At 41.3% G+C, this 23953-nt stretch overlaps 2 protein-coding genes, 1 long non-coding RNA gene and 1 gene segment (V, D, J or C); all 4 read right to left on the bottom strand.

Moving 5' to 3' along the window:
- Positions 1 to 417: 417 nt before the first annotated feature.
- LOC132463220 (T cell receptor alpha variable 9-2-like) lies at positions 418 to 1380 on the bottom strand. The segment is given in 2 exon segments: positions 418 to 1151; positions 1242 to 1380. Coding segments are annotated over 2 exon segments (468 nt in total).
- Positions 1381 to 12688: 11308 nt separating this feature from the next.
- Positions 12689 to 13612, bottom strand: LOC132463219 (uncharacterized). Its single transcript, XR_009526988.1, has 3 exons — positions 13530 to 13612; positions 12949 to 13432; positions 12689 to 12823 (listed from the first exon to the last, which is right to left on the bottom strand). It is a non-coding gene; the product is annotated as an uncharacterized LOC132463219 (long non-coding RNA).
- A 231-nt stretch (positions 13613 to 13843) lies between these two features.
- Positions 13844 to 14779, bottom strand: LOC132462955 (uncharacterized). Its single transcript, XM_060058752.1, has 3 exons — positions 14758 to 14779; positions 14389 to 14660; positions 13844 to 14284 (listed from the first exon to the last, which is right to left on the bottom strand). The coding sequence occupies exons 1-3, from the start codon at positions 14777 to 14779 to the stop codon at positions 13895 to 13897; spliced, it is 684 nt and encodes a 227-aa protein (XP_059914735.1). The 3' UTR covers positions 13844 to 13894.
- Positions 14780 to 17533: 2754 nt separating this feature from the next.
- On the bottom strand, positions 17534 to 20161 carry LOC132462488 (uncharacterized). Its single transcript, XM_060058040.1, has 3 exons — positions 19474 to 20161; positions 18306 to 19082; positions 17534 to 18149 (listed from the first exon to the last, which is right to left on the bottom strand). The coding sequence occupies exons 1-2, from the start codon at positions 19883 to 19885 to the stop codon at positions 18682 to 18684; spliced, it is 813 nt and encodes a 270-aa protein (XP_059914023.1). The 5' UTR covers positions 19886 to 20161; the 3' UTR covers positions 17534 to 18149; positions 18306 to 18681.
- Positions 20162 to 23953: the final 3792 nt, after the last annotated feature.

Here is a 23953-nt window from a genome sequence, read left to right as displayed (position 1 = left end):
TATGCATAATGTTTGTGTACTGTTCTCAGGGAGGGAGGGAAGTGTGTTTTGTGCTCAGCAGGTGTTTGTACAGGGAGTCTGTTTCCTGTCACTGTGGGCTTCAGAGCACAGTAGTACAGAGCAGAGTCTGAGAGCTGCAGGTTCTGGATCCTCAGAGGAACTGATGTGTTTTGGATTTGGGCATCAAATCGGTCTTTGTGGAACTCTGCAGTATTAATTCCACTTCCATGCGTAGAGCTTTGTAGCATGAACCTGGGGAAGTCATTGGGTTGTTGTTTGTACCAGAAAATAGAGGGACTTTTTCCAATGGTCTCAAATGTACATCCAAGACTATCTGTGAGTCCTTGGGTAGCAATGACAACTTCTCCGGTCAAAATCACTCTTTCTTCTCCTTCATACTCTGGGGATGAACAGAAGATGTAGATTAATTCATAAATTAATTTAGATCAATGATGAGAGAAGGGGTCAACAGAAGTCTTAAAAGAGTTACCCATCCAGAGAGTGAAAAACAGGATATTACTCAGCCAGTGCTCCATGTTTACAGTGGGAGGGGAAGAGAGAGTGGAAGATCATCTCTGATGCAGTAGGAAAGTGATCCTCCTCTTCATATTTTATGTTAGAGCATCTCCACCTTAATGTTTATCACAAAATGACAGAAGACCACGACTTCCTTCTTCTGTACCCAAAATTGAATCAATATGAGAAATCAACAGTTTTCTTTATCATGAAATACATGACTAACCTTTCTGTTTCAAATACGATGGGGAGATTCCACGGCACCACTCTTTAATCTTGTGATTGAATAGCTGTGAGGTTTTTGTACAGGGAGTTTGTGTTTCCTGTCACTGTGGGCCTCAGAGCACAGTAGTACAGAGCAGAGTCTGTCACTGCAGCAGCGGAGATCTTCAGATCCACTCCAGTCTTCTCTTCAGTCAGTTCAGTGGAAAACCTTTTGTCTGAACCAAGAGACTCAGCTGTCCTGTTGATACCAAGTCCTGAGATGGACAGCAGGAACTGTGGAGGTTCTCCAGGATACTGACGGTACCAGAAGAAATCATCGCCCCCTGCAATTTTTGTATAGAGCCTGTGGGACAGAGTAACAGTTGTACCGTCTAAACTGTTGACAGGAGTGAGGTCCACACTATAAACACCTGTAAAGATAAGGTTAATATGTTAACATGTTGCCATGGAGATACATGTTTCATTAACTCTTTACTCAACACAATTTCTGGTGGACTTACCTGCTATCATACAAACTACAAGTAGAAAGAGGACTGACATCATTTCAAACACCATGGGAACCCTGGAGCTCAACATGCTACCTCTGTATCCTTGTTGTAACATACTGTTTCTTCACTAGACTCCTGGTGTGAATTTACCTCTCTAGATGCCCCTCCCCTTAACCACAGTTGAAAGCAATGACAAATGCTGTTCGAGTTCCTTGTCAGGTTTTTGTACAGGGAGTCTGTGTTCGCTGTCACTTTGGGCACCACAGCACAGTAGTACAGAGCAGTCTGTCACTGTAGCAGCAGAGATCTCCAGCTGGAACATGTGTCTTCACTCTCGTGTTTCAAAGTAATTCCATAGAGCTCCATGTGTTCTTTCACAAGGAACTGGGGAGGTGAGCTGGGGTACTGCCGATACCAGAAGAGGTATGTTGCTGACGAGTAGCTGCAGGAGAAAGTCACGTTGTTTCCCTGTAGAGCCTGGACTCTGTCCTGGATTGAGATTGTTTGCTGATAAAGGTCCCCTGCATACGTTAAGAATGAAAGGTCAGTGACTACTACAGTGTCAAAGATCCTGGAAAGAGCAATGTGAATTAATTAATATGAAGTGCTAAACAAATATTGAGGTCCATATCTGAATTTGGACATTGCTCCAAAAGCAGAACTCCCCAGTAAACCCAGTGAGCAAAACCACTAACATGAAGAGCTGCATTGCTAAAACTGGAACAAGCAGATGTTGTAAAGCAGCAACAATCAAGAGTCTAAAAGCTGTTGTGTTGACAGATCGTTTCTGATGTGCTGCCTGTCAAGTTAGCTGGGTTATGGTGAGTTCAGTTGATGTTCTGGATGTCGTGGACTCATAACGAGTGTCAGGAATATGCTGACTGTCGCTCTCTGATCTTGCTCCTTTATATAGAGTATAAACTGAGGAGCCTGGTTAGAACGATGTCTGTACCAGTAAAGGTCAACATTCTTAAAGCTTGTTTCATAGGAGCATCTGAGTGTTACAGATGCTCCCTCTTTCCCACTGATTACCTGTTTATCAGGAGAGATGGAGTCCCCAGCTATCAGCCCTTGAACAAGTCCACATAAATAATGTGTTAGATAAACATTCAAAATGCATTTTATGCAAATGAAGTTAATTCAAATAAAAATTAACATACAAAAATACTTCAGAATAAAATATAAAAAACATCCAATCATCATGATTCGGTCATACAGGTAGTGTGCAGCATCTCACCAGATAGAAGTGCAGCAATAATAATCTACAGCCAGGTTTCCATCTCAACAGCAGGTCTACAGCAACAGGAGAAAACATCTGGTGTTCAGCTGAAGTGTGAGACTTATTCTCATCATGGTACCAGCTGTTAAAGAAACAATGACCAAACATGTTGACTAAATAGTTCAACACCTACTTGATAGTACTGACATCTAGTGTTGAATATGAAACTCCCCTTCACACTTAATGAGACATGCATATATATGACACAAATAAAATATACAAATTTAACGTGAACATTCCAAATAAGATAACGTAAAGCCAATGTGGTGGCACATCCCGACAGTATCTTTATTGTGGCGGGGGATTTTAATCATGCCGACTTAAAGTCTGTACTTCATTCTTTCCACAGTAATGTAAAATGCGCTACCAGAGGGAGCAACACACTTGATCAGGTTTATACCAACATAGCCCATGCATACAAAATCAGAGCCAGTAGGCCCGAAGTCAGGTCTGTCAGGATTTGGCCTGAGGACGCTATCCCTAGGCTCCAGGACTGCTTCAGCTCCACAGACTGGGACATCTTCTGTGGACTGGGTGTGTTGACACGTAGGTCTCTGAATAATTATCTTGTCTCAGTCCTTGACTACATAATTTTTTGTGTGGATATTGTTACATCCTGGAAACAATTCTGTGTCTTCCCAAACGTTAAACCCTGGATGACACCTAAAGTAAAATCCTTACTACGAGCCAGGAATGCAGCGTACAGAACCGGTGACACCAATGCATACAGCGCGGCGAGATCCGACCTGAGGAAAGGCATCAGTTCTGCCAAGCAAGCATACATGACCCGCATTGAAGCTCAGTTCAACAGCGCCTCATGCCCCCGGCAGGTGTGGGAGGGCGTCAGGGCAATAACGGACTACAAGGGACGTTTCTGGGCGTGACTGCGGCCGACGATCTGTCCTGGAGGACCAACATCACCTCTGCCGTGGGTAAGTCACAACAACGCCTCTTCTACCTTCGGTAACTAAAAAGGGCAAAACTTCCACAGGGACTAATGGTCAACTTCTATCACTGCGCAGTAGAGAGCATACTCACCTACGGACTACTGGTGTGGTTCTCCAGCTGCACCAGGGCCGAAAAGGAGGCCCTCCACAGAGTGGTCAAGGCTGCGTGGAGGATCATTGGGAAGAGCCTCCCCGAGATCTCCACAGTCTTCACCTCCCGCTGCCTACGCCGGGTGAACAACATCCTAAAGGACCAGGTCCACCCAGCGCACCATCTCTTCCAGCGACTGCCCTCCGGACGGAGATACCGTTCTATCCGCTCCAGGTCCAGCAGACTGACCAAAAGCTTCTATCCACAGGCTGTCAGACTGCTGAACGAACAACCTGGCCCCCGCAAAACAACACCCCAAATCCAAGTAAAAGTGTTGTTTTCATAATATGTCCCCTTTAAGGAAGAAGAAAATAAACTCTACAAATGAACCACCACACTATTAAAACCACAATATTCCAAATAACATGGCTATATAATGAACTGCAGAATGTGTAAATATTTTGTAAATGGGAAATAGGGAACTTGGATAATTAATTAGGAAATAAATCTTGTGATGAGTTGATGTATTTTGTCATTAATGTCTGTGTACTGTTCTCAGGGGGAGATGGAAGAGAGTTTTGTGCTCAGCAGGTTTTTGTACAGGGAGTGTGTGTTTCCTGTCACTGTGGGCTGCAGAGCACAGTAGTACAGAGCAGAGTCTGTCAACACAGCAGAGGAGATCTCCAGATGGAACATGTTTCGTTCTTCTTCCTTTTTAAAAGTAAATCGAAAGGCCTTCTGGTATTCCTTAATAAGGAACTGTGGAGGTGAGCTGGGGAACTGGCGATACCAGAATAAATAGTTTGATGAGGTATAGTTGCAGGAGAGAGTCACGTTGTCTCCTTGTAGAGCCGGGACTCTGTCCTGCATTGAGTGGATGGTTTGCTGATGACTTTTACCTGCAGATTTTAAGAAACAAAAAGTCAGTTACTTCCACAGTGTTAAAAATCCTGTAAATAAGAGTTAATCCATATTAATTACTAAACCTTTATTGAGGTCAATGTCCTAAACAGGACTGTGGACTTTTAATGCAGAACTCACCAGCAAACCCAGTGAATAAAACCAATGACATAAAGAGCTGCATCGCTGGGACTGGAGCCCAATCAGATGTTGTAGAGCAGCTACAACCAGAGTCTAAATTATGTTGTGTTGACAGATTGTTTCTGATGTGCTGCCTGTCAAGCTCCACCTCCTGCTAGAGTGGCACCAAGGACTGAATGAGACAGGAGAAGACCTTCTACTTTACTGGCTCTGCGGAGCCCAAGAGGACCCAGGAAGAGGAGCCGCAGGAGCTCTTCTTAGTTCATAGTGCGAAACCTTCACTGCCTGCAAACGTAGCAGGCGGAGACCACTGCTGCAGATTCAGGTTTTTATTAACTGATCATAATCTAAAGTGGTTAAATTGGTTAAACAAATAGTTTGTAATCATAAGCAAAAGTAAAGAACCATGGACTAATTCTTTTGAGACAATATGATTATTGAGCGTCCATATTGCAGCGTGAGATGGACTCCGTCATTTTGGAAATCTATCTCACCTTTGCTTTTGCGGCCTTTGTATCTTTTCTGTGCTCAAGCGCTACATACTCTCCAGTCCTCAGAGAATCCCCAAAACTCCAGGTTATTGGATGAACAAATCCCACACCTTCTTGAGTCTGACGTGGAAAATCTGGCACCAAATCAGGTTAAATGTCCTGTATTTTGAAGTCAGCATTAGCAGGTTAACAGAAACTGAGATTTACTTGTTCAACTCAACCTTGACACTTCATGCTCTATTCATGCTGTTAAAGACACAATGGCACAAATGTTGATGAAATAGTTCAGTACTTCCTTGATAATACTGAACCCTAGTGGTGGATAAGAAATCTCACCTTCTGAATCACCACAAGAAGAGTAACATTGAACATATTGGTTAGCAAATTAATGAGAAATGAAAAGTAACAAATGCACAAGAAGATTCGCATAAAGAAGAGTTTGAAGGAGCTTGATTATTGGGAACATATGGTTGTTAAGGTCAAATGGAGAAATTGCCTGCCAAACAAAATTATATATCACAGAGAGTGATATCTAAATATGAATACTTAAAATGTCAGGGGAAAAACCGACAGACTTTAAAGCATTGAATGGGAATAACAATCAAAATGTATCAACATAGAAATTAATTGTATTGAGATGTGTTTAGTATATGCTTCCAAATTAGTCATGTCTGTGTACTGGTCTCAGGGAAGATAGGAGTGTGTTTGTGCTCAGCATGTTTTTGTACAGGGAGTCTGTGTTTCCTGTCACAGGTTAATCTGTAAACATGTTGCTATGGATATACAACACAGTAGTACAGAGCAGAGTCAGACAGCTGCAGGTTCTGGATCCTCAGAGGAACTGTTTTGGACTTTGGCATCAAATCTGTCTTTGTGGAACCCTGCATAATTAAGTCCACTTACATATGTAGAGCATTGTAGCATGAACCTGGGGAAGTCATTGATTTATTGTTTGTACAAGAACTAACTGGGACTAGTGTCAGTCTCAAATGTACAGAAAAGACTAATGGTGAATCCTTCAGTGGAAAGGACATCTTCTCCTGCCTGGATCACTCTGTCTTCTCCTTTACACTCTGGGGGAGAACAGAAGATGTGGATTAATGAATGAATCAATGATATCGATAAAGGGAGGAGAGTCAACAAGATTATTTAAAGTGATACCCAGCCAGAGAGTGAGAACCAGGATGCTAGTCAGCCAGTGTTCCATGTTTACAGCGGGAGGGGAAGAGAGAGAGGAAGATTATTTATACTCTGATGCAGAAGGACATTGCATCACTGGCCCCTCCTCTTCATCATTTCTGCAACAGCATCTCAACCACAAGGTTCATTATCCATTTTTTTCCTATAAATCAGAAAGTTATAATTCAGTCAGATTCATGCATTTGAGTCCTGCTACTGTGGATCATTAGCAGGTGCAACCACAATGTCTCTGATAAACCATGAAGATCCACCACCCATCTGATAGAAAGGTGTTGTGGGATTATTGCCGTCAGTCACTGTGATCTTAAGACAGTAGTAGAGAGCTGTGTCTGCTAGGGTTAGCTGGGTTATGGTGAGTTCAGTTGATGTTCTAAATGTTGTGGACTCATTACGTATGTCAGGAATATTCTGACTGTCCCTCCATGATCTTGCTCCTTTATAGAGTATAAACTGAGGAGCCTGGTAAGAACGTTGTCTGTACCATTAAAGGTCAACATAGTCAGAGCTTGTTTCATAAGTGCATCTGAGTGTTACAGATGCTCCCTCTTTCCCACTGACCTTCGGTTTATCAGGAGAGATTGAGTCCCTAGCTATCAGCCCTTGAACAAGTCCACAAAAATAATGCGTTAGATTAACCTTTAAAATACATTTTATGGAATGAAAGTTAATAAAAATAACATGAACATTAAAAAAAACATGAAAAACACATCGGAATAAAATATCTAAAACATCCAATCCCGATGATTCAGTCATGCATGGAGTGTTAAGCATGAGGTCTGTGTTTCCTGTCACTGTGGGCCTCAGAGCACAGTAGTACAGAACAGAGTCTGTCACGGCAGCAGCGGAGATCTCCAGATGGAACATTTTTTTATCACTGTCCTTTTTCAAGGTAAATCCAGATAGCTCCATGTAATCTTTGATAAGGAACTGGGGAGGTGAGCTGGGGTACTGCCGATACCAGAAGAAGTAGTCTGCTGAAGAGTAGTTGCAGGAGAGAGTCACGCCGTCTCCTTGTAGAGCCTGGACTGGACTGTCCTGGATTGAGTGGATGGATTGCTGATAACTGTCACCTGCATATGTTAAGAATGAAAGGTCAGTGACTACGACAGTGTTAAAGATCCTGGAAAAAGCAATGTGAATTAATTCATATGAAGTGCTACACATATATTGAGGTCCATGTCTGAATTAGGACGGTGCTTCTAAAGCAGAACTCACCAGGAAACCCAGTGAATAAAACCACTAACATGAAGATCTGCATAGCTAATACAGGAATAAGCAGATGTTGTCAAGCAGCAACAATCAAGAGTCTAGAAGCTGTTGTGTTGACAGATTGTTTCTGATGTGCTGCCTGTCAAGCTCCACCTCCAGCTAGAGTGGCACCAAGGACTTAATGAGACAGGAGAAGACCTTCTACTTTACTGTCTCTGTGGAGACTACGAGGACTCAGGAAGAGGAGCGACAGAAGCTCTGGCTTTCAAAAGTCAAGGAGAATCACTGTGGCGTCACCATCTCTACATGTACATGTATACAATGTTTAGATAAAAAAACAATTGTGTACTCAAAATATGAATGTTTAATGAGTTAGACATTTTTTATTGCTGTAATTCCTTACCCGAAGGGTTGGGTAAATTCTCGTTCTCATGGAACTCTATAACTCTATATAAATATTAATAATATATTTTTACAATTTAACGTCTACTCCCTCATTGACTGTCTTAACATAGTGTGTTTGTGTTCAGTCATACAGCTGATGGTTATTTCATTTTTTCCCTCCTCTTGGGAGTTATGCTACAGTGGATCATTAGCAGGTGGAACCACAGTGTCTCTGATCAACCATGAAGATCCACCATCCATCTGATAGAAAGGTGTGGTGGGATTACCTCTTCCCTCCTCTTTGAAGAATAGGGAGATCATTGCCTTCAGGTTTATGTAAAGGCTCCTCCACACTTTATATCACTGTGTCTCCAAAGAGCACAGTAGTAGAGAGCTGTGTCTGCCAGGGTTAGCTGGGTTATGGTGAGTTCAGTTGATGTTCTGGATGTTGTGGACTCATAACGAGTGTCAGGAAAATTCTGATGGCTGCTATATGATCTTGCTCCTTTATAGAGTATAAACTGAGGAGCCTGGTTAGAACGATGTCTGTACCAGTAAAGGCGAACATACTCATCCCTTGTTTCATAAGTGCATCTGAGTGTTACAGATGCTCCCTCTTTCCCACTGACCTTCGGTTTATCAGGAGAGATGGAGTCCCCAGCTATCAGCCCTTGAACAAGTCCAAAAAAATAATGCGTTAGATAAACCTTCAAAATACATCTTATGAAAATAAAGATAATAAAAAGAACATGAACATAAAAAAACATCGGAATAAAATATCTAAAACATCCAATCCCGATGATTCAGTCATGCATGGAGTGTTAAGCATGAGGTTTTCATCTTAGCAGATAGAAGTGCGGCCATAATAATACACTGCCAGATTTCCATCTCAACAGCAGGCCAAGAGAAACAGGAGAAACAGGATCTGGCGTTCAGCTCAAGTATGAGACTTAATCTCTTCATGGTACCAGCTCTAGACACAATGACCAAACATGTTGATGAAATAGTAAAACACCTACTTGATAATACTGACCTCTAGGGGTGGATAAGAGAACTCACCTTCATGTTCACTTTAAGGAGTGTAACTGTTGAAACATAGATGGTTTTTTATTGAATGAGCCATGCGGATAAAAGCTACAAATATAACACACAATTCAAACCAAATCATTAAAAATAATAAAGCAAGTGAACTTACTGAAAATGTTACAAATAATAATAAAATTGAACAATGGTAAACATGTATAATTAATCAGGAAATAAATATGGCGATGAAGTCATGTGTTATGTCAGAAATGTCATTGATCGGGTCTCGGGGAGATGGTAGAGTGTTTTGTGCTTAACAGGTTTTTGTACAAGGAGTCTGTGTTTCCTGTCACTGTGGGCCTCAGAGCACAGTAGTACAGAGCAGAGTCTGTCACTGCAGCAGAGGAGATCTTCAGATCCACTCCAGTCTTCTCTTCAGTCAGTTCAGTGGAAAACCTTTTGTCTGAACCAAGAGACTCAGCTGTCCTGATGTTACCAAACCCTGAGATGTACAGCAGGAACTGTGGAGGTTCTCCGGGATACTGACGGTACCAGAAGAAATAATCGCTCCCTGTAGCAATTTTAGAGAGTGTGTAGGACAGAGAAACACTTGTACCGACCAATCTGTTCTCTTTCTGCTTGACAGGAGTGAGGTCCACTGTCGACACCTGTAAAGATAAGGTTAATATGTAAACATGTTGCCATGGCTATACAAATTCCCTTTAATCTTTAGAATTTCTGGTGGGCTGTGACTTGAAAAGAGGACTGACATAATTTCAAACACCATGGGAACCCTGGAGCTCAACATGATAGCTCTGTATCTCTGTTGTAAAATACTGTTTATTCACTAGGCTCCTGGTGAATTCACCTCTCCAGATGCGCCTCCCCTGAACCACAGTTTAAGGTAATGACAAATGCTCTTCAAGTTCCTTGTCAGGTTTTTGTACAGGGAGTCTGTGTTTCCTGTCACTGTGGGCCTCAGAGCACAGTAGTACAGAGCAGAGTCTGTCACGGCAGCAGCGGAGATCTCCAGATGGAACATTTTTTTATCACTGTCCTTTTTCAAGGTAAATCCAGATAGCTCCATGTAATCTTTCATAAGGAACTGGGGAGGTGAGCTGGGGTACTGCCGATACCAGAAGAGGTTTGTTGCTGAAGAGTAGTTGCAGGAGAGAGTCACGCCGTCTCCTTGTAGAGCCTGGACTGGACTGTCCTGGATTGAGTGGATGGATTGCTGATAACTGTCACCTGCATATGTTAAGAATGAAAGGTCAGTGACTACGACAGTGTTAAAGATCCTGGAAAGAGCAATGTGAATTAATTCATATGAAGTGCTACACATATATTGAGGTCCATGTCTGAATTAGGACGGTGCTTCTAAAGCAGAACTCACCAGTAAACCCAGTGAATAAAACCACTAACATGAAGATCTGCATAGTTAATACTGGAACAAGCAGATGTTGTCAAGCAGCAACAATCAAGAGTCTAGAAGCTGTTGTGTTGACAGATTGTTTCTGATGTGCTGCCTGTCAAGCTCCACCTCCTGCTAGAGTGGCACCAAGGACTGAATGAGACAGGAGAAGACCTTCTACTTTACTGGCTCTGTGGAGACCATGAGGACCCAGGAAGAGGAGCGGCAGGTGAATGTGAGTTCTAGTTTCAAAGGTCAAGTAGAACCACTGTGGTGACACCATCTCTACATGTATTCATGTCAAATAAAGATCACTTTGTGTTAAAAATATGATTATATTATGTAAACTGATCGGATGAATGTTCGATTGCTGTTAGTTTTAGAGTGCTTGGGACATTCTTCTAGATTGAAAAAGGTTTTAATTTAACGTTGACTCCCTCAGTGACTGTCTTAGCAGAGTGTATTTTTGTTTAGTGGGATGGCTGATGGATATCTCACTGAGATGCCCTACTCATGGGAGTACTGCTGCAGTGCATCATTCACACGTAAAACATGAAATCAAAAAACGTATGGTGAGTTCAGTTGATGTTCTGGATGTTGTGGACTGAAAACAACGGTCTCGACTATTCTGTTCAGTACTCATTGACCTTGCTCCTTTAACGAGTATAAAGTGAGGAGCTTAGCTAGGCTGAAGTCTGTACCAGCGAAGATGCACATTGTAGAGCCTGTATATGCATTTGAGTGTTACAGATGCTCCCTCTTTTCCTCTGACTTTCTGTTTATTAGGACAGGTGGAGTTCCCAGCATCAGACCTAGAAAAAGTCAAAAAAAAAAAAATGTTACATTGACATGAACCATAAAGAACACACCAGGATAAAATGTCTGAAACAATAACCAATGATTGAAATGACCCACATATAATAACCAATTTGAACCCTAAAATTCCCAATATTATGGAAAGAGAATAAACTACAGAAAGAGAATGAACTTCAGAAAGATTGTAAGATGTTTGGTGTGTGGGGAAAATGCCACAGAGGAGTACCGATGTGTTTAAACAGTAATGTCTGTGTGATGGTTTAAGGGGGAGAGGGAATTGAGTTTAGTGCTCAGCAGGTGTTTGTACAGGGAGTCTGTGTTTCCTGTCGCTGTGGGCCTCAGAGCACAGTAGTACAGAGCAGAGTCTGACAGCCGCAGGTTCTGGATCCTCAGAGGAACTGATGTGTTTTGGATTTGGGCATCAAATCGGTCTTTGTGGAACTCTGCAGCATTATTTCCTTCTCCAATTGTAAAGCGTCGTAGCATGAACCTGGGGAGGTCATTGACTTGTTGTTTGTACCAGTACACATACGCATTAGTGCTCATTGTCTTAAATGTACAGCGGAGACTAACTGTGAGTCCTTCAGTAGAAATGACATCCTCTCTGGGCTGGGTCACTCTGTCTTCTCCTTTACACTCTGGGGAAGAACAGAAGATGTAGATCAATGAATTAATCAATCAAGATCAATGATGAAAGGCATTGCACAGGCTTTAAGTACAAGAGTCTTTAAAGAGTTACCCAGCGAGAGAGTGAGAACTAGGATGAAAATTGACGTGATAGATTAACATTAACCGGAAAGAATACAAATGAATATAATGTCTATAACATCCATTGACCAATAATAATACAATAATTGATGATTCAGTCATATTTGTAGTGTGGAACATGAGGTTTTCATCTCACCAGATAGAAGTGCAGCCATAATAATCCACAGCCAGGTTTCCATCTCAACAGCAGGAGTACAGCAACGGGAGAAACTATCTGGTGTTCAGCTCAAGGATGAGACTTATCTCTTAGTGATTCCAGCTGTTAACACAATGACCAAACATGTTGATGAAATAGTTAGACACCTACTTGATAATACTGACCTCTAGTGGTGGATAGTGGCTCCCTCAGAATCAATTTAGGGAGAATAAAAGCTGAATTTAATGAGCCATGCTGATAAAAGCTACAAATATACCCCACAATTTAAACCAAATTATTCAAAAATAATATGAACATAGTACTTACTGTAAAAATATTTTCATATTTTTAAATAAGAAATGGTAAACATGCATGATTAAAGGAAATAAATATTGTGATGAGTTAATGTGTTCTGTCAGAAATATCTTTGTTCTGGTCTAAGGGAGATGGACGCGTGTTTTGTGTTCAGCAGGTTTTTGTACAGGGAGTCTGTGTTTCCTGTCACTGTGGGCTGCAGAGCACAGTAGTACAGAGCAGAGTCTGTCACTGCAACAGAGGAGATCTGTAGCTCCACAAGTCTCTGTTGTTTGATATGTGTGATGTTCATTCCTGGTATTGGATTAGTTATGATTCCAGAGTATTCCCTGATAAGGAACTGTGGTGGTGAGCCGGGGTACTGGCGGTACCAGAGACTACTGACTACAGAGCTGTTGTAGCTGCATGAGAGCACCACAGCAGCACCCTCAACAGCACGTTGGACATCCTTCTGCTGACTGATACTGTCTTCAACACTTGGACCTGAAATCAAAAAGGGGATTCAGTCACTGCAACGAGAATCAAATCTACAATACATTCATGTTTCAGACAAAGACGATTTAATTGCACTAATTAGGAGTAATTTGTTGTTTTGACAAAAATCTTACCACATAAAATGAAACATATCACGAGTGCAAAGTGCATGATGGAGTGAGGCAGTGGAGAGCAGAGCGAGTTCCAGTAAAGCAGGAGAGAGAAACATAAACACATTTTACTCAACAGTCCTTTTGTGGCTGGCTCCTCCCATCATCTCATCTCTCCAAGGCTCTCCAATACCCAGCAGACCTGTTACCATTCATGACCAATAGGGGGCATCACAGCAAAAGCTGAGTTTGGCTATGGGTAAACTCATTTTGATTTTCCTTTACTTTGCTAGCGTTTATGAAGCCACCACCAAAGGATGTCAGCTCATTGGATAGGGGTCTTGCTATGTGCATTGTTGAGATTTAATTTATTTAAAGGAGAACCAAACCCCAGCACCACTTGTAGGTTGTTTTCCATTGTAGTGACTCCCTCTTTAGGTGAACACATGCTATTACATTTGTTACTTGGTTACCTGGTCCCCTTTGGATTAATAACGTTGTGACACGGCTGTTGAGGAAATAGTTAAACCATTACTTGATAATACTGACCTCTAGTAAATTATACCAGTTACAATAATCCCAGTAAAGAATAACATATTCAACACCTGTATCATAGCAGCATCGGAGTGTTACACTTCCTCCCATTTTTCCACTGGCTTCCTGTTTATCAGGAGAGATGGAGTCCCAAGCTATCAGGCCTGGAAAGATTCCACATAATGGACGTGATAGATAAAATGTCACATGTGTGTAACATGAGCTTTTCCCAACAACAAGTTTAAAGCAACAGGAGAAACTGTATGGTGTTCAGCTCATGTAAGGACTTATTCTCTTCATGGTACCAGCTGTTGAAGACACTTCGACACCTACTTGATATTACTGACCTGCAGAACAATTTTAAGATGTTCAGAGCATGGGCAAATTATGAGGTTCTGATGAGTTAGGGTTAGTTAGTAATGTCTGTGCACTGGATTCAGGGGGAGAGGGAAGTGTGTTTTACGCTCGGCAGGTGTTTGGACAGGGAGTCTGTGTTTCCTGTCACTGTGGGCCTCAGAGCACAGTAGTACAGAGCAGAGTCTGTCACTGCAGCAGAGGAGATCTTCAGATCCACTCCAGTCTTCTCTTCAGTCAGTTCAATAGAAAACCTTTTGTCTGAACCAAGAGACTCAGCTGTCCTGATGATACCAAGCCCTGAGATGTACAGCAGGAACTCTGGAGGTTCTCCGGAATGCTGATGGTACCAGAATAAATCATCGCCAGGAGTAGCATCTCTAGAGAGCCTGTAAGACAGAGTAACGGTCGTACCTTCTAAACCGTTCTCTTCCTTTTTGACAGGAGTGAGAACCTCACTATAAACACCTGTAAAACAGAAGGTTCATCCGTAAACATGTTGCCATGGAGATACAAATCTCTTTTTAATCTTTGCATTACAGAAATTCAGGTGGCCACAACTTACCTGTTAATTTATACAGCACAGTAGTACAGAGCAGAGTCTGTCACTTCAGCAGCGGAGATCTCCAGATGGAACATTTTTTGTTTTTCACTGTCCTTTTTCAAGGTAAATCCAGATAGCTCCATGTAATCTTTGATAAGGAACTGGGGAGGTGAGCTGGGGTACTGCCGATACCAGAAGAGGTTTGTTGCTGAGGAGTAGTTGCAGGAGAGAGTCACGCCGTCTCCTTGTAGAGCCTGGACTGGACTGTCCTGGATTGAGTGGATGGTTTGCTGATAACTGTCACCTGCATATGTTAAGAATGAAAGGAATATGCTGACTGTCGCTCCCTTTTGCTCCCTTTTGCTATAAACTGAGGAGCCTGGTTAGAACGATGTCTGTACCAGTAAAGGCGAACATATTCATCCCTTGTTTCATAAGTGCATCTGAGTGTTACAGATGCCCCCTCTTTCCCACTGACCTTCGGTTTATCAGGAGAGATGGAGTCCCCAGCTATCAGCCCTTGAGCAAGTCCACAAAAAGATTGCGTTAGATAAACCTTCAAAATACATTTTATGAAAATAAAGATAATAAAAATAACATGAACATAAAAAAACATAGAAAACAAATCAGAATAAAATATCTAAAACCTCCAATCCTGATGATTCAGTCATGTATGGATTGTGAAGCATGAAGTTTTCATCTTACCAGATAGAAATGCGGCCATTATAATACACTGCCAGGTTTCCATCTCAACAGCAGGTCTCGAGAAACAGGAGACACTATCTGGTGTTCAGCTCAAGCATGAGACTTAATCTCATGGTACCAGCTGTTAAAGACACAATGACCAAACCTGTTGATGAAATAGTTCGACACCTACTTGATAATACTGACATCCAGTGGTGGACATGAGACCTCACCTCAACCTTCAATGAGACATGCATTCGACACAAATAAAATGAACACATTTGACGTCAATATTCGAAACAAGATAATGTAAATCAGGAGAGATGGAGTCCCCAGCTATCAGCCCTTGAACAAGTCCACAAAAATAATGTGTTAGGTAAAAATCAACACATCAGAAAAAAATATCTAAAACATCCAATCATCACGATTCAGTCATATAAGTAGTGTAAAGCATGAGGTTTTCATCTTACCAGATAGAAGTGCGGCCACAATAATAAACTGCCAGGTTTCCATCTCAAAAGTGGGTCTACAGAAACAGGAAATACGATCTGGCGTCAGCTCAAGTGTTAGACTCAAGTGTAATTCTCTTCACCATACCAGCTGTTAAAGACTTAATGACCAAACACCTACTTGATAAAACTGACATCTAGTGTTGGATATGAGACCACAACTTCACCTTCAATGAGCCATGCATTCGAAACAAATAAAATAAAATAAATGACGTGAATATTCCAAACGAGATAATGTAAATAAAAGAAAATGCAGACAAGTTTTAAGATATCTTGATTATGGTGAAAATGGATCATTAATTAGGAGTCACTGTTGTGATGAGTTGATGTTTTTTGTGTGTAATATTTGTATACTGATCCCAGGGGGAGATGGAAGAGGGTTCTGTGCTCAGCAGGTTTTTGTACAGGGAGTCTGTGTTTCCCGTCACTGTGGGCCTCAGAGCACAGTAGTACAGAGCAGAGTCTGACAGCTGCAGGTTCTGGATGCTCAGAGGAACTGATGTGTTTTTGATTTGGGCATCAAATCGGTCTTTGTGGAACTCTTCAGCATTATCTCCTTCTCCAATTGTAAAGCGTCGTAGTATGAAGCTGGGAAAGTCATTGACTTGTTGTTTGTACCAGAACAAATACACATTTGTGCTCATGGTCTCAAATGTACAGTCAAGACTAACTGTGAGTCCTTCAGTAGCAATGACATCCTCTCTGGGCTGGGTCACTCTGTCTCCTCCTTTACACTCTGGGGAAGAATAGAAGATGTAGATTAATGAATTAATCAATTAAGATAAATTATGAAAGGCACAGAGTCTTTAAAGAGTTACCCATCGAGAGAGTAAGAACTAGGATGAGTCCACAAAATTGACGTGATAGATTAACATGAACCATGAAAGAATTCAACTGAATAAATTGTCTAAAACATCCATTCACCAATCATAGTAAAATAATTTATTATTCATCATCAGTCATATTTGTAGTGTGGAACATGAGGTTTTCCTCTTACCAGATAGAAGTGCGGCCATAATAATCCACAGCCAGGTTTCCATCTTAACAGCAGGAGTACAGCAACGGGAGAAACTATCTGGTGTTCAGCTCAAGGATGAGACTTATTCTCTTAGTGATTCCAGCTGTTAACACAATGACCACACATGTTGATGAAATAGTTAAACACCTACTTGATAATACTGACCTCTAGTGGTGGATAGTGGCTCCCTCAGAATCAATTTATGAAGAGTAAAAGCTGAAGAAATTATGGTTTTTAATTTAATGAGCCATGCTGATAAAAAACAGAAATATACCACACAATTTAAACCAAATTATTTTAATATGACAAGAGAACTTACTGCTTAAATATTTTCATATTTTTAAATAAAAAATGGTAAACATGTATAATTAAAGGAAATAAATATTGTGATGAGTTCATGTGTATAGTTAGAAATATATGTGTTCTGGTCTAAGGGAGATGGACGTGTGTTCTGTTCTCAGCAGGTTTTTGTACAGCGGTTCAGTGTTTCCTGTCACTGTGGGCTGCAGAGCACAGTAGTACAGAGCAGAGTCTGTCACCGCAGCAGAGGAGATCTCTAGCTCCACAAGTCTCTGTTGTTTGATATGTGTTATTTTCATTCCTGGTATTGGATTAGTTATGATTCCAGAGTATTCCATGATAAGGAACTGTGGTGGTGAGCCGGGGTACTGGCGGTACCATAAGAGACTACTGACTACAGAGCTGTTGTAGCTGCATGAGAGCACAACACCAGCACCCTCAACAGCACGTTGGACATCCTTCTGTGGACTGATACTGTCTTCAACACTTGGACCTGAAATCAAAAATGGGATTCAGTCACTGCAACGAGAATCAAATCTACAATACATTCATGTTTCAGACAAAGATGATTTAATTGCACTAATTTGGAGTCATTTGTTGTTTTAACAAAAATCTTACCACATAAAATGAAACATATCACGAGTGCAAAGAGCATGATGTGGCGAGGCAGTGGAGAGCAGAGCGAGTTTCAGTAGAACGGGAGAGAGAAACACAAACACATTTTACTCAACAGTCCTTTTGTGGCTGGCTCCTCCCATCATCTCATCGCTCCAAGGCTCTCCAATACCCAGCAGACCTGTTACCATTCATGACCAATAGGGGGCATCACAGCAAAAGCTGAGTTTCGCTAGATAGGTAAACTCATTTAGATTTTCCTTTACTTTGCTCGCGTTTATGAAGCCACCACCAAAGGATATCAGCTCACTGGATGGGGGTCTTGCTATGTGCATTGTTGAGATTTAATTTATTTAAAGGAGAACCAAACCCCAGCACCACTTGTAGGTTGTTTTCCATTGTAGTGACTCCCTCTTTAGGTGAACACATGCTATTACATTTCGTGGTCCCTTTTGGATTAATAACTTTGTGACACACCTGTTGAGGAAATAGTTAAACCATGACTTGATTATACTGAACTCTAGTAAATTATTCCAGTTACTATAATCCCAGTAAAGAATAACATATTCATCACTTGTATCATAGGAGCATCAGAGAGTTACAGTTCCTCCCATTTTTCCACTGACTTCCTGTTTATCAGGAGAGATGGAGTCCCAAGCTATCAGCCCTGGAAAGATTCCACATAATGGATGTGTTAGATTAACATGGACCATAAAAAACACAACAGAATAATATGTTAAAAACATTGAATAATTAATTATTATGATAAAATGTCTGATAATGCAGTCATACATACAATTTGTAACATGTGCTTTCCCTATACCAGATAGAAGTGCAGCCATAATAATCCACAGCCAGGTTTTCCATCTCAAAAGCAGGTCTACAGCAACAGGAGAAACTATCTGTTGTTCAGCTCAAGTATGAGACTTATTCTCTTCATGGTACCATCTCTTAAAGATACAATGACTCAACATGTTGAGGAAATAGTAAAACACCTACTTGATAATACTGACATACAGTGGTGGACATGTGACCTCACCTTCACCTTCAATGAGAAATACATTCAACGCAAATAAAATGAACACATTAAAAAAAAGATAATGTAAAGACAAAACCTGCAGACAATTGTTTACATATATGGAATATGGTGAAAATTGATCATTAATTAGGACTTCACTGTTGTGATGAGTTGATGTGTTTTATGCATAATGTTTGTGTACTGTTCTCAGGGAGGGAGGGAAGTGTGTTTTGTGCTCAGCAGGTGTTTGTACAGGGAGTCTGTTTCCTGTCACTGTGGGCCTCAGAGCACAGTAGTACAGAGCAGAGTCAGACAGCTGCAGGTTCTGGATCCTCAGAGGAACTGATGTGTTTTGGATTTGGGCATCAAATCGGTCTTTGTGGAACTCTGCAGTATTAATTCCACTTCCATGCGTAGAGCTTTGTAGCATGAACCTGGGGAAGTCATTGAGTTGTTGTTTGTACCAGAAAATAGAGGGACTTTTTCCAATGGTCTCAAATGTACATCCAAGACTATCTGTGAGTCCTTGGGTAGCAATGACAACTTCTCTGGTCAAAATCACTCTTTCTTCTCCTTCATACTCTGGGGATGAACAGAAGATGTAGATTAATTAATACATTTATTTAGATCAATGATGAGAGAAGGGGTCAACAGAAGTCTTAAAAGAGTTACCCAGCCAGAGAGTGAAAACCAGGATATTACTCAGCCAGTGCTCCATGTTTACAGTGGGAGGGGAAGAGAGAGAGGAAAATCATCTCTGATGCAGTAGGAAAGTGATCCTCCTCTTCATATTTTATGTTAGAGCATCTCCACCTCAATGTTTATCACAAAATGACAGAAGACCACGACTTCCTTCTTCTGTACCCAAAATTTAATCAATATGAGAAATCAACAGTTTTCTTTATCATGAAATACATGACTAACCTTTCTGTTTCAAATACGATGGGGAGATTCCACGGCACCACTCTTTAATCTTGTGATTGAATAGCTGTGAGGTTTTTGTACAGCGAGTCAGTGTTTCCTGTCACTGTGGGCCTCAGAGCACAGTAGTACAGAGCAGAGTCTGTCACTGCAACAGAGGAGATCTTCAGATCCACTCCAGTCTTCTTTTCAGTCAGTTCAGTGGAAAACCTTTTGTCTGAACCAAGAGACTCAGCTGTCCTGTTGAAACCAAGCCCCGAGATGGACAGCAGGAACTGTGGAGGTTCTCCAGGATACTGACGGTACCAGAATAAATAATCGCTCCCGGTAGCAATTTTAGAGAGCTTGTAGGACAGAGAAACACTTGTACCGTCTAAACTGTTCTCTTTCGGCTTGACAGGAGTGAGGTGGTCCACACTATAAACATCTGTAAAGATAAGGTTAATATGTAAACATGTTGCCATGGAGATACATGTTCCATTAACTCTTTACTCAACAGAATTTCTGGTGGACTTACCTGCTATCATACAAACTACAAGTAGAAAGAGGACTGACATCATTTCAAACACCATGGGAACCCTGGAGCTCAACGTGATAGCTCTGTATCTCTGGTGTAAAATACTGTTTATTCACTAGGCTCCTGGTGAATTCACCTCTCCAGATGCCCCTCCCATGAACCACAGTTTAAGGTAATGACAAATGCTCTTCAAGTTCCTTGTCAGGTTTTTGTACAGGGAGTCTGTGTTTCCTGTCACCGTGGGCTGCACAGCACAGTAGTACAGAGCAGAGTCTGTCACTTCAGCAGCGGAGATCTCCAGATGGAATTTTTTTTTATCACTGTCCTTTTTCAAGGTAAATCCAGATAGCTCCATGTATTCTTTGATAAGGAACTGGGGAGGTGAGCTGGGGTACTGCCGATACCAGAAGAAGTAGTCTGCTGAGGTGTAGTTGCAGGAGAGAGTCACGCCGTCTCCTTGTAGAGCCTGGACTGGACTGTCCTGGATGGAGTGGATGGATTGCTGATAACTGTCACCTGCATATGTTAAGAATGAAAGGTCAGTGACTACGACAGTGTTAAAGATCCTGAAAAAAGCAATGTGAATTAATTCATATGAAGTGCTACACATATATTGAGGTCCATGTCTGAATTAGGACGGTGCTTCTAAAGCAGAACTCACCAGTAAACCCAGTGAATAAAACCACTAACATGAAGATCTGCATAGTTAATACTGGAACAAGCAGATGTTGTCAAGCAGCAACAATCAAGAGTCTAGAAGCTGTTGTGTTGACAGATTGTTTCTGATGTGCTGCCTGTCAAGCTCCACCTCCTGCTAGAGTGGCACCAAGGACTGAATGAGACAGGAGAAGACCTTCTACTTTACTGGCTCTGTGGAGACCATGAGGACCCAGGAAGAGGAGCGACAGGTGAATGTGAGTTCTAGTTTCAAAGGTCAAGTAGAACCACTGTGGTGACACCATCTCTACATGTATTCATGTCAAATAAAGATCACTTTGTGTTAAAAATATGATTATATTATGTAAACTGATCGGATGAATGTTAGATTGCTGTTAGTTTTGACCAGAGTGCTTGGGACATTCTTCTAGATTGAAAAAGGTTTTAATTTAACGTTGACTCCCTCAGTGACTGTCTTAGCAGAGTGTATTTTTGTTTAGTGGGATGGCTGATGGATATCTCACTGAGATGCCCTACTCATGGGAGTACTGCTGCAGTGCATCATTCACACGTAAAACATGAAATCAAAAAACGTATGGTGAGTTCAGTTGATGTTCTGGATGTTGTGGACTGAAAACAACGGTCTCGACTATTCTGTTCAGTACTCATTGACCTTGCTCCTTTAACGAGTATAAAGTGAGGAGCTTAGCTAGGCTGAAGTCTGTACCAGCGAAGATGCACATTGTAGAGCCTGTATATGCATTTGAGTGTTACAGATGCTCCCTCTTTTCCTCTGACTTTCTGTTTATTAGGACAGGTGGAGTTCCCAGCATCAGACCTAGAAAAAGTCTAAAAAAAAAATATGTTACATTGACATGAACCATAAAGAACACACCAGGATAAAATGTCTGAAACAATAACCAATGATTGAAATGACCCACATATAATAACCAATTTGAACCCTAAAATTCCCAATATTATGGAAAGAGAATAAACTACAGAAAGAGAATGAACTTCAGAAAGATTGTAAGATGTTTGGTGTGTGGGGAAAATGCCACAGAGGAGTACCGATGTGTTTAAACAGTAATGTCTGTGTGATGGTTTAAGGGGGAGAGGGAATTGAGTTTAGTGCTCAGCAGGTGTTTGTACAGGGAGTCTGTGTTTCCTGTCGCTGTGGGCCTCAGAGCACAGTAGTACAGAGCAGAGTCTGACAGCTGCAGGTTCTGGATCCTCAGAGGAACTGATGTGTTTTGGATTTGGGCATCAAATCGGTCTTTGTGGAACTCTGCAGCATTATTTCCTTCTCCAATTGTAAAGCGTCGTAGCATGAACCTGGGGAGGTCATTGACTTGTTGTTTGTACCAGTACACATACGCATTAGTGCTCATTGTCTTAAATGTACAGCGGAGACTAACTGTGAGTCCTTCAGTAGAAATGACATCCTCTCTGGGCTGGGTCACTCTGTCTTCTCCTTTACACTCTGGGGAAGAACAGAAGATGTAGATCAATGAATTAATCAATCAAGATCAATGATGAAAGGCATTGCACAGGCTTTAAGTACAAGAGTCTTTAAAGAGTTACCCAGCGAGAGAGTGAGAACTAGGATGAAAATTGACGTGATAGATTAACATTAACCGGAAAGAATACAAATGAATATAATGTCTATAACATCCATTGACCAATAATAATACAATAATTGATGATTCAGTCATATTTGTAGTGTGGAACATGAGGTTTTCATCTCACCAGATAGAAGTGCAGCCATAATAATCCACAGCCAGGTTTCCATCTCAACAGCAGGAGTACAGCAACGGGAGAAACTATCTGGTGTTCAGCTCAAGGATGAGACTTATCTCTTAGTGATTCCAGCTGTTAACACAATGACCAAACATGTTGATGAAATAGTTAGACACCTACTTGATAATACTGACCTCTAGTGGTGGATAGTGGCTCCCTCAGAATCAATTTAGGGAGAATAAAAGCTGAATTTAATGAGCCATGCTGATAAAAGCTACAAATATACCCCACAATTTAAACCAAATTATTCAAAAATAATATGAACATAGTACTTACTGTAAAAATATTTTCATATTTTTAAATAAGAAATGGTAAACATGCATGATTAAAGGAAATAAATATTGTGATGAGTTAATGTGTTCTGTCAGAAATATCTTTGTTCTGGTCTAAGGGAGATGGACGCGTGTTTTGTGTTCAGCAGGTTTTTGTACAGGGAGTCTGTGTTTCCTGTCACTGTGGGCTGCAGAGCACAGTAGTACAGAGCAGAGTCTGTCACTGCAACAGAGGAGATCTGTAGCTCCACAAGTCTCTGTTGTTTGATATGTGTGATGTTCATTCCTGGTATTGGATTAGTTATGTATCCAGAGTATTCCCTGATGAGGAACTGTGGTGGTGAGCCGGGGTACTGGCGGTACCATAAGAGACTACTGACTACAGAGCTGTTGTAGCTGCATGAGAGCACAACACCAGCACCCTCAACAGCACGTTGGACATCCTTCTGTTGACTGATACTGTCTTCAACACTTGGACCTGAAATCAAAAAGGGGATTCAGTCACTGCAACGAGAATCAAATCTACAATACATTCATGTTTCAGACAAAGATGATTTAATTGCACTAATTAGGAGTAATTTGTTGTTTTGACAAAAATCTTACCACATAAAATGAAACATATCACGAGTGCAAAGTGCATGATGGAGTGAGGCAGTGGAGAGCAGAGCGAGTTCCAGTAAAGCAGGAGAGAGAAACATAAACACATTTTACTCAACAGTCCTTTTGTGGCTGGCTCCTCCCATCATCTCATCTCTCCAAGGCTCTCCAATACCCAGCAGACCTGTTACCATTCATGACCAATAGGGGGCATCACAGCAAAAGCTGAGTTTCGCTATGGGTAAACTCATTTTGATTTTCCTTTACTTTGCTAGCGTTTATGAAGCCACCACCAAAGGATGTCAGCTCATTGGATAGGGGTCTTGCTATGTGCATTGTTGAGATTTAATTTATTTAAAGGAGAACCAAACCCCAGCACCACTTGTAGGTTGTTTTCCATTGTAGTGACTCCCTCTTTAGGTGAACACATGCTATTACATTTGTTACTTGGTTACCTGGTCCCCTTTGGATTAATAACGTTGTGACACGGCTGTTGAGGAAATAGTTAAACCATTACTTGATAATACTGACCTCTAGTAAATTATACCAGTTACAATAATCCCAGTAAAGAATAACATATTCATCACCTGTATCATAGCAGCATCGGAGTGTTACACTTCCTCCCATTTTTCCACTGGCTTCCTGTTCATCAGGAGAGATGGAGTCCCAAGCTATCAGCCCTGGAAAGATTC

The sequence above is a fragment of the Gadus macrocephalus genome, chromosome 8, assembly GCF_031168955.1.
Source record: "Gadus macrocephalus chromosome 8, ASM3116895v1".
NCBI classification, from domain to species: domain Eukaryota; kingdom Metazoa; phylum Chordata; class Actinopteri; order Gadiformes; family Gadidae; genus Gadus; species Gadus macrocephalus.
This window is presented reverse-complemented; position numbering and strand designations above follow the sequence as displayed.